At 33.9% G+C, this 16,757-nt stretch overlaps 1 protein-coding gene across 1 annotated transcript; it reads left to right on the plus strand.

Moving 5' to 3' along the window:
• Positions 1-6,652: 6,652 nt before the first annotated feature.
• Positions 6,653-10,364, plus strand: LOC133096628 (anaphase-promoting complex subunit 10-like). Its single transcript, XM_061198248.1, has 3 exons — positions 6,653-6,853; positions 7,189-7,324; positions 9,829-10,364. The coding sequence occupies exons 1-3, from the start codon at positions 6,653-6,655 to the stop codon at positions 10,362-10,364; spliced, it is 873 nt and encodes a 290-aa protein (XP_061054231.1).
• The last annotated feature ends 6,393 nt before the right edge of the window (positions 10,365-16,757 follow it).

A 16,757-nucleotide genomic window follows, 5' to 3' on the forward strand; every position in this document is an offset into this window, starting at 1 on the left:
TACAGTAGGTTTGGAAAGGTAAATGAGGGAATGACTAAGAAATACAAAGACTTTTTGTAAGATAATAAAATACGATTTGAATAATTATTATCCCATTTTGATTTTTCAACTTTAGAGTCTCTCTCTACATGGGTCAATTTCTAGTGCCTTAATTAGCAAAATAAAAATAACAAAAAACGGCAATTTCCTACACTTTCTCTTAGGTTCTTTTTTTTTTTTTTTTTTTTTGATTGCAGCCTGTAGCAATAATTATATTTTACAAATGCAAAATACCTCATTTAAAATGCAAGCTTCCCAGAAGTTGGCCAACTCTTACGTGCTCAAAGTGGCAGAAACAAGTAAATCATTTTCTCTGACATCTTCCCCTGTTAAAACTCCTTTTGGCACATGCACTGAATATGAATCAGCCACCATGTAAATACATTTCTGTGTCAATATTTTTTATTGCAAAATATTTTGCCCATTGGAGTAAAAGAAGAACAAGGGTTCACAAATCAGATTACTAGCTTACTAGCACATTTCTAATTTATACCTTGCACAGATAGCCTTTAAGCCACAGCTGACCTCTTATTTTGTGTGTGTGTGTGTGTACACACACACACACACACACATATATATATATATATATATGTATATATTAGCTGGAAACAATTCATCAAGTAAGTTACCCCCTTTCCTTTCAAATCCACTTGTATTACTAAAAGATTGAGTAAAGACCTCTAGGGACCACGGGCAATTTTTGACATGGGTCTCAACAGATTAAACTATGCGGGGACAATATAGAATACACTGGAGCAATAACATTATCACATCACAGGCTGATTGAGAGGCATTTCCTTGCATTTCTGTCCTTTTACCATAAGCCAATAGTAGCCACAGGCATTTGACTGGAGAGCCTGGAGGATTGACAGGCCTGGCAGTCATTACACGCTGGATTGAATACTAGATTACTCCAAAGTGGCTGAGGGTCAGGGATCAGTGTGTTCCCTTTTGGCACTAAATGACTTTAATATCCTTACTGTATTAGTCAATTACTTTAAAGCTGCTGCTCTCTGAGCTCTCTCTGCCCCCCTGCAGTTTACTGTGGACATCTGAATTGCTCCCATACTTAACCCGCACATCTGCTTTTAGCTGTCAAAAGAACAGTGCTATCAGTGGAGCTATTGACAATATGAAAAGAACTGAGATACTTGCTGGAGGTGTCAAGTGCCTCTTTCTTTTGGCTGCTTAGTTTAAAAAAATAAAAAAAACTTAATAACTCAGTTACAAAGGTGGTCTTCAAAGAAAAGGAACTCAGAGTCTTTTAATCTATTGGCATGTAGAGTGACCAATAGGAAAGAAAATGGTGGCGTTGATTTTCTTTTTTATTACTCACTTCCATAAATTATGCATCTTCTATGTAGGTTTTTATGAAGTTTTGTGAACAAACACTTTGAATATAACTGTGAAAGAGTGGCACCTGAGTGAGGACCTGTATCAAAGTCTTTATTTCATTTCACGATGGTTCCAGTGATAGTGGAGAATTATACTGCACTTCTCAATTTACTGGTGCAACACAGTGAAGAATTTTATATCATAGCCACTGAATTTTTAAAAGGTCTGGTGTGGCTTGGTGTTAAACCAACACGTCGAAATTAAATATGCACTAACCTGATTTGAAATTTAAAACTACTTGAAAGTCGTGCCTTCAGTGTTTCAGAAAAAAGTGATATGATTCCCACACAAGAGTACATCTGTTGAGCGGGCCCTGACTTTCATGTGTTTGCATGTGGGTATAGAGTCTGTTTGCTTGTGAGTGTCAGTGACAGCATGTGTAAGTCACAGCACTACAATGATAGTAAGGACATCACAAATTTCTAAAAGATTCTTAAGAGCTATTTCACATAGAAAATGTTTTAAAAGGACAGAAACTTACAGAAGGGTTAACACATTGCCATTAGCTTACTTATACCATAACCTTGGAAAACCACTGATTTCCTACTTTAAGGCCTCCTTTCAATGAGACTATCTGATTATTTGAATGAAAAGTACTCAACTGTTTTGCTAAGTTTCCATTACTGATTTTGACTTTTGTGTATACTAAATTATATATAGATATAAGCAATTCTTCACAGCATAAAATTTAAGTAAAAGCTTAATTTTTTCTAAAATAATGACTAAATAAACAAACACAATGGAAAATTTTTCACTTGTTTCTAAAAATTTGAACCCATAAGCTGTGATTTCAGGAACCATCCATCTCTCCTGCTTAGAAAAGATTCTTCTCAGTTATGAAAACATACCACAAAACACAACGTCAGCAGAAACATAATATAACCAACCGAAGTCAAAAATGGTAAAGAAATTACAAGTTTAGATTGTTATCAAGTCAGTAGAGAAGACAGCTTTTGTCATCAGAGTGGCACTTTTAAGGTGATTTAAAGGGGAAATCGCATGAAATTGTAAGATTTGAGAACCATTCTATATTATTTGCTAAATATAAAGATTCTGACTCAATTGTCGAAAATGACATCAACCTGATCCTAAAGATTTAAAATATACCTTTAATACAGGACAGTTTCCAAATCTTACATTTCAAGCCATTTTCCTTTAATTAAAATGTTGGGTTTTTTTTCATTAGTCTAGTTTTTATGAGTGTAGATCTTATAATTAAACATGGAATGAACTACATAATACTTGGGACTTTAAAAGCTGATATTATTCCTACCACAGGAAAGACAGACATACCAGAAGACAATATTATATGTTTCCTTTCAGTGGACATCTATTAAAAATACAAATATTACTGCCTTGGGAAATTAATTTCAGGATTTTGCTCATTTAAAATTTAGTCAGCAAAGTACCTTTCAAAACTTAATACCTCTTGGCAATCATGCGTCATTAGCACTTTCCATTCATTTATATTTTGTTGTGTTTTGGGAATTGAGTATTCTAGGGAAGAAAGGTAGCCTGACAAGAAAGTGATTGAGTCAGCCCCCTTGATAGCTGGGATGACAGAAGGTGAAGAACTGTAGCTGCAGCTGACAACTTCTTTAAAATGAGTCACTTATAAATATTTACAATTCATAATTCAACAATAACTCTAAGGGTAGCACATAAACAGAAGTATTTGATGGTTTGTTTGGAATCCTGATCATTACTATTTTGATAGGAGTGTGTTTCTATTAGAAAGTGTTTTTTTTTTTTTTTACCAGTTCATATGGAAAAGTCTAGTCTTTCCTCTATGTCTCATCATTATTTCTAATAGATAACTTCCTCTTGCAGTTTACTTACCACATTTTATTTCTGTAAGAAACATACTTTGCATTTACAAAAGGTTAACTTCCTCTTCCATTCTGTCATGATGTTTAGGTGGATACATTTAAATTATATTTCCTCTAGAATATATATCATAAAGTAAATGGAGTAATTTTTTACACCACCATACACTAGTTATCTTTTAAACACAAGAATGACTATCATTGCAAAGTCTGCGAAGTAAAATACTGAGTTATCTTATGAAATACAAAAATCTACAACAATCTGTTAGTGTAGCATCTAATTTTCATTTTCACAGATTTCATTAATGCTTCCCTAATGTAACAAGGAGGATTTAAGTGACCAATAGGGTTGTCGGGTGTATACTCCTTTCTTTCTGACCTAGTGAGTAATGAGGCAGACAATCCCCTGACCCATTATGCCTTCAAGTGTGGAGTGGGAGTGCAGTTAACTTTCAAAAGATAGAAAAAGGTACATATTGTTTATGACAGTGAAAAAGAAAACATGCAGAATTATAATCTATGTGTTTTAACATCTTTCTCAGTAATTACATAGGAAATTAACGGCCACGGTCTTCGAGTTCCCCCTCAGTTGCAGTACAAAATGTGAATATTTCATATTCACATGTGCAGTAAATCATTCAATATTTTCTGATTTTAGAAAGAACGTTAACAATTTCTGAAACAGAATATAGTCACTAGAGAGTAAATGGTTTTAAGCAGTGACAAGTTTACTTTATAAGTGGCATAAATAAGGGTGAGAGAGGTTTTCGATAATATGATCTTTTCTTCAACCATGTCTGAATGCTTCCTGATTTTCTTATGAAAATGTGCACACATGTGTGTATATGTGTGCATGTTTAGTAATTCTGGTATAAAGAACTGACAGTTGTTTAGGGAAGTATCATTAGAATCATTTAAAATGTCTATTTCCCTTTGAATTGCTTCATACATCAACAATTAAAAGAAAACTCTACAGAATCTGCTTGTCATGGTTCATACTTCAGTATGTAAACAACTCACTGACTCTCTTTGCATGAGAGTAGGGCTCATGATTTTCAGTCTGAAAATGACATATACAAATAAAGGAACTAAAGCATGGAAAGTAACATGTTTTGGTCTTGTGACTAATGGTAACCTCGCACTATTGAATTACTGAACTGTGTCTGAGAACTAATGAGAAAATTTTCCCAGGGGAATCTTTATCCAGTGCACTTGGAGAGCACCTCAGGGACCTATTCCGAGTCTGTCACCTTCCCTGTCTCATTGACACTCCACTTCTTTACCACCATTACACTGTGCAACCATTTCACTTCACACCTCACGATTAGAATATTAAAAGGAGAGAATACTACACGACTTGTTCCAGATAGCAGAGTTGTTTTTGACACTTAGAATAGAAATTGTCACCAGAATATCATAAAGACATGAGAGTCTCCAACTGAGTAGAACATTCTAAAGCTTAAAGCTATTTTATTTCATAGCTAATGAAAACTTCCAAGAAATCTCTTAATGGCACATAATTCATTTACTCAGAGTTATTTAAGGGCTGCATAATTTTAACCAAAAAGAATAACTGAACTTTCAAAGTTACAAAAAATGATTCTGCCATAGAAATATAGCTTGGGTCATTATTATACTGATCTTTTGTTGGTTATTGTTGTTTGATCGTATATATACTTGGATAGAAGGTATGGCCCTAGATAGAGGGTGACATTCTTGTACTGGTCAGTGGTTAAGATTAGCACTGTTAACACAGAGGTCTTACTGTAGTGAATAAGGACAATGTTATTACTTCTAGAACTAATAGTGACATACCTAACAGGATACTCCTACTTTCTGACACAAAGGAACAAAGAAGATGGAAAGATAAGACCGTTTAAGAAGGTATTCCGCTATTACAATGCTTTATATATGTATATATATTTTTTACATATATAATATAAACATTTATAAGTATCTGTTTTAGCAAGAAATTATTAATTAAGGAATTCTCTTATTAAAACTGGGAACTATTTTTTATCAGAAGCAAAATTCCTGCCACTAAAAAGACAAAACTGGTGTTGATCTCTTATTTTATCCTTTCCAAAACTGTGAATACTGCCTCTGTGGTTAGGCTTTACTACATCCCTATAGCAGAATAAACATTGTTATTTCCATTGCTGATGTCAGGCTATTAAATTAAGAGCATTACACATTCATGTAAAAGACCGTCCCATGCACATTTAGGGTTGGAATTTATTAATTCTCCAATGACCTTAGCAGTTATCTGTATGTTTTGCAAAATACACTTTGCACAATAAACCCCCCTTACTAATAATATTATTGCTACATTTGCATTTGCCCCAAATTAGACAACCTCCACTCTTCTTAACAAATGGTTAAATTCATATGCTCCATGGCCAAATGTAGACAAATATTACTGAAGATAAAATTCTACAGAATAATAAACTTCTACAGCCATTCTCCTTCTATAACAAAGTATCATTTTTATTATATAGCTTTAGATGTTTCATTACTGGAGCTTGTTTGAGGTAGAAAAAAACATAGTCCTGGTTTGGTCATTTAGGTTTTCACTATGAACATGCATGCTGGGATTTGGTACTTTAAAATTTTTCATTCCTGAATTGACCTGGTATATTGGTATTTCCCTTTCAGAACCTTATTGCAGACCACAAGGGGATTAAAGCAAATTTTAAATTTTAAAGCAAATTTCCTTCCAGATACATCCAGAAAGATTTATCACTCTGACAAAAGTAGGATTGAAAAATTTCAAGTTCAGGGGACAGTGGAAAGTTTAAAGGCTTGAAATCCATTTGTAACAGTGGGATTTGGGATGAAATTATCTATGAACTATCCATCTTGAGGTAAGTTTATCAGTCCAATATACTAAGTCCAGGGAAAAGAAAGAGATAAATTAGACGTGAGTCCTGGTGTCACTCATGCTTTCAGTGTTCATTAAGCATCTATGTTTTTGCTTCTTCAGATCCATTTTATATCATATGTTAGGATGAGAGCTCATCTTATCCTTCTGTCCCATGGACCTTTCTTCCCATTGTAAAAAGACATAAAAGCTAAATTTTGTCTCTTTCCCTCAGATATGAATTCTAAAAAGTTATTCTTTTGATATGTAATGTAGGTCTGTTACCGTGTCTGTTAATTTAATGTGATACAAGTCAAGAGAAAGAGAACCAGAAAGCTCTAATTTCTGTTATAATATTTGTATTTAAGTACTCAAGTATTAAAGTGGTATTTGCCCAGCGAGTTGAGTTTACAATGCTTTTCCACATGGGTATCTTGAGCTTAAGTAGATGAAACCTTGTGACTCTTGAGTGGTAATGATTCAAAATATAATTCACATGAGGGAGTTAAACACACACTCATAATAAGCCTACATGAGCCATCCGTTACAAGGGTTTCCTTCATTTTCTATGCGAGAGTCACAAAATAACTTCAAACTTTGTCCCAGAGATGAAATCAAAAGTCCACCTCACATACATGAAAAGGGCATCTCTATGGATTTAAACCAAGACCCAATTATTCGGGAGCAGTTTATTTGGCTCGTGGCTAAGTCAAAGTTTGCTACTTCTGGGCATGTTTGACTATAGGGAACTCGCCCTCATTTTCATCCCTTAGCCTGTTCTGAAGGATGTGAAAAACACACAACTTCATTTTTACTCATGTGGTCTTGAATGGGCTCTTATATGACTCATCTTCTTTAGAAGTGCGAAAAAAAATAAGAAAGCTTTGCATGTGCAGGGATTTGGGGATTTATTCTCTTTCTTCTCTTTTCCATTTCTTTTTCCCCTTGACAGAATTTCTGGTCTTTAAGCATCTGTAAGGTCTCTGTTTCATTCTTTCAAACCAATCCTTGATATATGGGTGGGGAGATGGGGGATATGGGAAACAGGAAATGTATTTCTATCCATAGGACAGCTTAGAACCTAAGGGACCACAGGTCATCACCCTGGGCAGAACACTTCAGCGGAAAGTGTTTCAACACAGCTTGGGCCAACATACAACGGCAGCATACAATGGATGCGTGCTTTTTGATGGCAGTCATCGAGGTACACAACTCCATCCTGGCACATTGCTCTTTCAGGCATACGTTCTTAAAGCCTACTGTTTTTCTTTTTAACTTGTTGCACCTGAATCTCCCCCAGTCCATTTGCTGCTTAAGTTTTTAATTTTGGTACTAAACTAGTCACACAAATGAGACTTTCTGACAACCAACAAAAGAAGAGATGCGCTCATCTCACCCAAGACCCAGATCATGTCAGAAAAATCACTCTCTTCAAAGGGAACAGAGTGATAGAAAGCCATTGCTATGGAGCTCAGCAGAATCAATTCGGTATAACTGCAAAATGGTTTCTACAAAGGATAAAAATACGGGCCAGTAGAAAAGGTGTGTGAAAACTTTAAAAACTCTTTTGACTCAGGACTGAATTCATGCAAAATGAGCCAAATTGAACTTCATTTATCAATCAGTTCAATTCACAGTAAGATAATATCATAAAAAGGGAGGGTCAGGCTTTTCATTGCTAAGTTTCTACTTTAGTATGTTTGGTATTTTATTTTCAGTGTCAAAGAACCTAGCTGACGGTCTCAATCAGAGTCAATTTATTTCAGCAAATATTATAAATTGATACCTGTTTTATATTTCTGTTGTTTTGATAATCCATGGCTGAACTGATTTCCCACATTATACTCATAACTTTAAAGTGTCATTTGAGAACAGAGGGATTTTATTTTCTCATGATCTTATGCAGTTGAAGAAAAAATTCTTTGAGGTATTTTGGGAGAGATTTCCTTTGGGCTATGTCCATACAGTGTCTAAATAAATAGTGAAAAGTTGAAAAGTTCAGTCAATTCTCTTTGTCATTGGCTTTCTAGACACCAAATAAGAGTGTAGCTCAAAATGATATCTAACTTGTTCAATTAAAGTAACCTGTCATTTCAGTCCAATTAGTCAAAACCTTTGTGCACATTGTGGAAGTCTTCGCTACTCAGAGACCGTAGCAAATTTCCACATAGTTAGAGCCTCTGTATGAAACTTAAGCACTACGGCATAGGCCTCAGTGTAGTGTTTTTCCCTGTCTGATTTTTCTAGGAGTTTTCTCCATAAACTCCTAATACAAAATACAAAAAATGCAGAGTAACTGGATATTTTTCTCCACTAGTTTTCCATGGAAGTCTGAATTTTGGGCTCCTTTTTCTATTCAGATCACCAAATATTTCAAAGCTAGTTGCAGAGAAACGTAGATAAATGAGAGAGAATCTGCTTACAAGGAGCTTTGCATCTGCCTCCAACAGACAACAAATACCTTGTTGAAGGAAATTAAGCCAAACAGAGGTGCAAGCAATATTCTGAGAAAAGTACAAGGAGAATGAGGAAAAGAATGTATGGAAGAAAGAGCAGTAGAGCCCAGATTTAAGGGATGAGACTTGAAATTTAGGGGAAGGGCATTTAGACTAAAGAAACAAGAGTAAAATATTAACTTAGATGAGCAAGTGAGTGAGTGTGCTTGTGTCCTAGTGTAGACTGTGTGGAGAGATACTGTGAATATTTCAGAGCCTCAAGGGGGACAATGCATAAAATGATTATATCTGAAATTATTTTCCATAGGCTCTGAAGCAAGATATTTTGTAATCTTTTATTGTCAACAAGAATTCCAAGGTTAGAGCTAGCAGTGTGTGGCTAGTCAATTTAATTTCACTCTCAGGTATAGTGAAGTATTTGTCCGCTGTAAATCACTCACTGGGAAGTCAAACTGATTCAAATGATGGTGAAAAAATTGTAAGTGCCATAGCTACAAAAAAATACCTGTGCTAAAACTTGGTTGTTTTATACCTAAATAAAAGGGAGAAAAATTTATATTCCACCAAATATAGGTATAGATGCATTACCCATTATTCTTTTTGACAGTAAGGATCAGAAAATGGATTTTCTACAGCTAAGGACTTTAGAGAGGAATCATTAAAGGTTCTCATTACTAGTCCCAAAGTGTTTTCCAGCTCTCTGTGGCTCTGCTGGTGTTCTGGGACCATTTTGCTGGACACATTGAAAGCACGCTTCAGCAGTGCAAAGGCACAGTGCTTCCTGAATTCAGCCCATCTTCTGGGATTCAACAAGGAGAACCAAGGCAACTAATTTCAATCTTGGAACATCAGCTAAATTGTGAAGTCTTTGTTTATATGATTCTGGGCATGTAGTCATAGATGGAGATGAAATTGAATCCTTCTCAAAAAGTCCATCAAAGCACTGCTTTCATCTATGTGTGCTGCTTTGTTGAGGAGAAGTTTCCAACCACAAGTATAATACTATAAGCATTCTTTGCCAAAATTTTTGGGGAAGTAGCATCCAGGTCATGGGATTCAATGCTAAATTAATACTGAAGTTCCTCAAATTTATCATAATTGTTTTTAGGTTTCAAGTTGGCATTCTTCGGAATCCTCAATGAATCAGAGGTCTCTACTGATGGGGTTCCAAAATACACTGTAGAAACATCTCATCCTCCCAAGAGAGTATACAAACTGTCCATCTGATCTGGCGATCCAGTTTTATGATAAGACTGGAAGACAGTGCTACAGCAGGATAGAGAGTTGAATACACCCTCCAGAGAATACCAGAAGTTTATATGTGCTCTCTCATCTTGCAAACCAAGATTTGGAGTGGATCAATTACGAGATGACAATCTAGAAACTTACTGGCAGTCAGATGGCTCCCAGCCTCATTTAGTGAACATCCAATTCAGAAGAAAAACAACAGTGAAGACATTATGTATTTATGCGGACTACAAATCTGATGAAAGCTATACTCCAAGTAAGATCTCAGTCAGAGTAGGAAATAATTTTCACAATCTTCAAGAAATTCGGCAACTTGAATTGGTGCAACCAAGTGGCTCGATTCACGTTCCCTTAACTGATAATCATAAGAAGCCAACTCGCACATTCATGATACAGATTGCTGTTCTAGCCAATCATCAGAATGGAAGAGATACCCACATGAGACAAAGTAAAATATACACACCCGTGGAAGAGAGCTCCATTGGTAAATTTCCTAGATGTACAACTATTGATTTCATGATGTATTGCTCAATAAGGTGACCTTGAAATAGAACAAAAGTCATTAAACATATCTTTATCTTGTCAGTAAATATTAAATCTGGTATTTTTATTGAAAAATGCATCAATTATTTTGCAATTTTTTTATGCATTGAAAAGTGTTTTATTGTAACTTTAATAAATAACTTTTGGGTCAAAAAAAAGTTTATACGTGCTGGCTCTCACTTTTCCTTTTTTTTTTTAATTTTATCTGTTTTGCATATGTAATTTTTTTGGTAATGACTTAATTGAGAGCTTGGGTATTCACATATAACAAACTTAAATTTGATTTTTAGAAATCCCTTTTCTTAAAAGATATTTAACCATCTGCCCTAAGGAATTTCCCACTTGCCTCTTTCCACAGGCTCCAATCTCCAACCATGGCACTTCCCTCCTCATTTTCTTCTTTGCTTTCTTCACAATTTCTCCTATCTTCTCTCATATCATATATATTCCCTTCAATACTGTCATATTCTTAAATAGAGAAGTCAGAAGAACTTTGTGTTTTGCTGTCCCAATCTAAATAATACTTAAGGTCTTCTCATTCCTTTTTTTTTTCCTTTTTTCAGCTTTATTGAGGAGTAATTGACAAAAAATTATATATATTTAAGGTGTACAATGTGATGTACACACACACACATTACTTCACATAGTTAGTTACCTTTTCTTTCCTTTCATTCCCCCACTCTCCTCCCCTCTGACAACCCCTTATTTGTTCTCTGTATCTATAGGTCTGTTTCTGTATTGTTATGCTTGTTCATTTGTTTTTTGTTTTTTTTTTTTTTAGATTCCACATACAAGTGATATCATACAGTATTTGCCTTTCTCTCTCTGACTTATTTCACTGAGCATAATGCCCTTTAGGTCCATCTGTGTTGTCACAAATTCTCATTCCTCTTCAAATAGGTCCTTCAAACTCCTCTCCTATTAAGACAGACGTCAAATATGTTTTGGTGATTTAGCCCAAAAAGAACTCTAAAAGTATGTACCACCTTGGAAATTTTTAAGTTTTCATCTGAAGCTTCTCATAATTTTAATAAGCTTAAGTAGTTGTAAATTATGCAATTTCTAGCATGTTCTAAATATCACACTTTAAATAAAGCTTAAAACAATTTAAACTTAGAATAGAATAATTTATATTAAAAGTAAATTAAGAGAAGCATGTTGGGAATGGTGGAAAAAGGACTTCTGAAAAATCTGCTCTGCCACAGAAGAAATGAGACCACTGGCAAAAATTATCAAAATCAACTTTTTCAGAATCTTGGAAATTTAACCAAAGACTTGCAATAATCCAAGGAGAACTTATCAAGAAAAATGACTGAATCTCAGTAAGAACAGTAAGCTTTGTGTCATTTAAATTTCCTCTATTCCTATCCCTCTCTTCCCACATCCACAGCACGCTTGAAAACCAATAGCCTCACAACTATGATGGCTATAAAAATTAGCAACCTAGTAGCCACTGCAAGAGACAGATGGGTTTGGAGATCCCCAAAAGTCCCATTCCCAGAGAAATATTGCCATTTAGAAGCTCCCTGAAAAACTCCATTCTTAGGGTTTGCCTTTATTTGAGCAAATTCAAAGCTTGCCCTGTGTGAACAGCCATATTCCTAGAGCATTTGTTGAAAGTAATCAGTGGCAATTATTCAACATCAAAGCAGCCTGAGGTGGAGTACTAGTCAGTGTTAAATAAAAGGCTGACTAAAAATCTTAAAAGGAATATCTGGGGAATGATATTTCCGTAAGTAGTGCTGTAAAGCTCTGATATATTCTTGAGAATCTAGAATGCCAAGCGCATGTGCAGAACTGTGCACACTTCAAGGAAAAGCTGAGAACACCCTAATCGCCCACCTCTACCAGAACTTGAGGCTCTCCCCAGGCAGGAATAGAAGGCTAAGGCAGGGTTATAGACTGCCTGTTGGAGCACTGACGCATGCCTTCCAATACACAGAGAACCACTTGGCAAAGGCTGGGAGATTTATTAATTCAAGACACATAAGGTAATCTCTGTCCCATCATTAATTGACCACTAAGCTTAATGAGCTTCCAATGCTTCCACATAACTAAAAATAGACTTTAAAAACTTAGTGCAGTTAAGTCACTAAACAACAACAACAAACAAGGATATCAAGCAAATTCAATGAGGAAAGAACAGTCTTTTTAACAACTGGTGCTGAGCAACAGGAAATCTACACGCAAAAGGATGAAAGTGTACCCCTAATTCACACAATATATAAAAGTTAACTCAAGATATATCATAGACGTAAATGTAAGCACTAAAACTCTAAAATACTTAGAAGAAAACTTAAGGGTAAATCTTTATGACCTTGAGTTTGACAAGGCTTTCTTAGATATGACACCAAAAGCACAGGTAACCAAAAAAAAATAGATTTCACCAAAATTAAAAACTTTTGTGCTTCATAAGACACCATCAAGAAAATATATATACAGCCCACAGAATGGGAGAACATTTTTTGCAGACTTGTACCTAATAAGGGACCTGTATCCAGGACAAACGCTTACAGGTCAACAATAAAAAGACAAATAGCCAAATTAAAAAGTGGCACAGGATTTAAATAGACATTTCTCTAAAGAAGATACACAAATGGCCAATAAGTATATGAAAAGATGCTCAGTATCATTAGTCATTAGGAAAATAAAAATCAAAACCATAATGAAAGATCACTTTATACCCCCTGGGATAACTAAAATTAAGAACACAGACATTAACAAATTTTGGCAAGGATGCGAAGAAATTGGCACTCTCCTACATTGCTGCTGAGATTGTTAAAGGTGCAACCTCTTTGATAAACATTTCAGCAGTTCCTCAAAATATTAAACATACAACTACTACATAACTCAGCAGTTCCACTCCTGGATATATAGCAAAGAGAACTGAAAGCAAATGTCCACACAAAAATTTGTACATGAATGTGCAGAGCAGCATTGTTAATAACAGTCCAAAAAGTGGAAACAGAACAAATGTCCATCAACTGATGAACAGATAAAGAAAACGTGGAAATCCATAAAATGGAACATTTGGCCATAAATATGAATGAAGGTTTGATTCATGATGCAACATGGATGAACCTTGAAAACATGCTAGCTGAAATAAGCCAATATCAAAGACCAAAATGGATAATTCCATTTATAGGAAAGGTCCAGAATAGGCAAACCTGATGAGACATAAAGTAAATTAGTGGTTCCAAGGGGGAGAAGGAAATGGAGAATGATGATAATAGGCATAATTTTTCTCTTTGGGGTAATGAAAATGTTCTAAAATTAGATAGTGGTTATGGTTGCATAACTCTGTGAACATACTGAAAAGTGGATTGTATACCATGAAAGGAGGAATTTTATGATGTGAATCATGTCTCAATAAAGCCATTACTTAAAAAAGTAAATTAACAGACTTCTTCATTAACAGTCAGGAATCAGCCATTCAATCAGCCTTTTTTGAGGGAGGAGAGAATGCTGTATGATCAGTTCAGTGTTCACTGATTAAAAGTGAGGCTGAATAATTTTATAAGTGTTTATTAGACATTTGCATTTATTTTAAACATCTGTCTAGTGATTTGATTTCTTTTAATATTGCTTATTTTATTATAATTAATATATAAGAATTGTCCACATAATGACATTAGTCATTGATCAAATACATTGAAAATTCTTTCCCAATTTGTGGCTTACCTTGTTTCTAGTAATGATTTATATACAAAACTTCAAATTTCTATTTATTGAAATCCATTCATTTTTCTTTTATGATTTGTTATTTCATTTTTATAAAGACCTTCATGTTGTGAAATCACATTAATATTTGCTTAATTTTTTTGCTTTTTTGTAGATTCATATGCTATATTTAATTCTTTAACCAATCCGGATTATATTTTGAAGTTCTGAAGTATGGCATGTTATTGGGAATGTAATTATGGTTAAAAATAATTGTCCTAGCCCTACTTAGAAAATATTTCGTCAATTTGCACTGACTTAAAATACCATTTTTATCACATACTAGTGTTTTCATTGATACTTAGGTTTGATGGTTAAGTTTTCTCTTCTGTTCCTTGTACTGATACCTCCCTATTAATTACTATAATTTTACAATGTACTTTAACATTTAAAAGCCAAGTACAACATTAAATAAGCTATATTTTTTATAGAATTATCCTGGCTATTCTCATAGATTTAATCTTACACATGAAATTTAGAATCATTTGATAACGTTTTCCAACATTTTTAATAGGGATTTTGAGTCATGTTACAAAGTATTAAAGTGGGAGGATCTCAAATTGTACAGCCTGAGACAATGTTTAATCCTGTGTCATACACTTGACCTCTCAAAACCTGTTTCTTCACCTACAAATAATAATAATAATGATAATAATCTTAACCAGTAAAATATGTAAGTCTTAAAAAAGCACGCATACTTATACATCTATTACTTGACATAATATCTACCCCAGAGTAAAGCATTTAAGAAAAGTTACACAATACTACTTTATAATTTTAATTGGATTTATCAATTATTTAGGGGGATAATTGGTACTTAGATTTAGTATGTTTCTAATTCAGGAAAACAATTATTGAAGTGTTCTTTCTCTTTTTCTTTCCTAATCTTTACAGAGGTCCTTCAACAAGTCTAGAACATATTTTCACCTTAAAATCATTTGTATTAGTTATTTTCATTGCTTTGTAAATGAGAATATTTGCTATTATATTGACTAAACTTTCCTAGTGATATATTGTAAACAAATTGATTTTGTAACTGATTACATTACTAATCTTGCTTGTTAGGGCTAAAATTTTTAATCAACTATTCTGAGTTTTCTAAACAAGTATGTTTTGTAGCAACAATAATTTTATCTTTTTCTTCCCAATATTAACATCTAAATTTTTTCTTCCTTTATTATATTCTCTAGAACTTTCAGAATCATCTTGAATAACAGCGATAATAGACATCCTTATGTTGTTCTGGTTCCTAATTTTAATTAAAATGTATTCAATGTTTCAAAATCAAGTAAAATGCTGATTATTGTTAAAATAAACTTTATCACAGCATTGTTCTATTTTTAGTTTGTGCCAATTTTTTTTAGAAAGGGATATTGCATTTCATCAAGATATTTTTTGAAATATGACAGAATATTTCTTTTTCTGAATTATTGATTGATTCAATGACTTACTGAAATTGATCTATTTTGATCCATCCTTGTATTTTGAAGTAAAAATGTTACAACATAAGCACTGAAACCAGATGCCCTGTGTTTCAAAACTGGCTCTGAAACTTATTAACTATATAATTTAGGGCCTATTAACCTCAGTTTCTTCATCTACAAAATGGGGATAATAAGGTTACTTTCCTCATGGGATTATCTTGAAGCTTAAAGTGTTAATACATATAATGATGGTTTATTTTTTAATATTCTTTTGGGTTTTCTCTGAATTTATTTTGTAATGTTTGTATCTAGATTTGGAATTGTACCATTTATTTTTGTATACTTCACTGGCCAGACTTTGGAACCATTTCAGGGGATTCTTGCATTCTTTCAGATTTTCAAAGTTATTAGCATTAAATTGTATTTACTGATCCAACATATTTAATCTCAGCCATACATATTGTTTTATAGTCAGCCTTACTTATAATTCTCCTTATGAGCATTTTCCTTTCATTTATTAGCTATATTAGTTTCCTATTGTCACTGTTTCAAATTATCACAAGCTTACAGTCTTAAAGCAACACAATTATGTAACTGTATTGTACATATAAAAACATGATATAGTTTTTATAGTTTATTCTATATATTATATGCATATATATGACATATAATTATTTCAGAAGTCTAAAACATGTCCACAGGCTGTGCTCTTTTTGCAAGCTCTTGGGGAGATCCATTTCCCTGTCTTTCCCACTTCAAAAGGATGCTCCTATTCCTTGGCTCATGGCCCCTTCCTCCATTTTCGAAGCCAGCAGTGTAACATATTTTCTCCTTCTAACCTCTGTTTCAGTCCTTGCAGCTCTCTGACTCTACCTCTACTGCCTCCCCCGGACTAGGAATCTTATGGTTACCTTGGGCACACTGGGATAATTCAGGATAATCTCCCCTTTTCAAGATCCTTAACTTAATCATATATCCGAAGTCATTTTCACCATTTATGATAACCCACTCACAAGTTCCAGGTTAGGATGTGACATCTTTGGGAGGCCTACCAGATTATTACCAGATTAGCTATATTACAGATTTCATTTTTAGTTTTCTTCAAAGAACATTATCTTGGAGCGATTTATTTGGTTTTTTTTTAGTTATTTATTTTATTAGTTTCTGTTTTCTTCAACTCTGGTTATATTCATTTGTCCAACTGTTTAAGTTAATACCTATTTACTTTATTTTTTCTTATTTTTAA

This window comes from Eubalaena glacialis, chromosome 8 (genome assembly GCF_028564815.1).
Source record: "Eubalaena glacialis isolate mEubGla1 chromosome 8, mEubGla1.1.hap2.+ XY, whole genome shotgun sequence".
NCBI lineage: Eukaryota > Metazoa > Chordata > Mammalia > Artiodactyla > Balaenidae > Eubalaena > Eubalaena glacialis.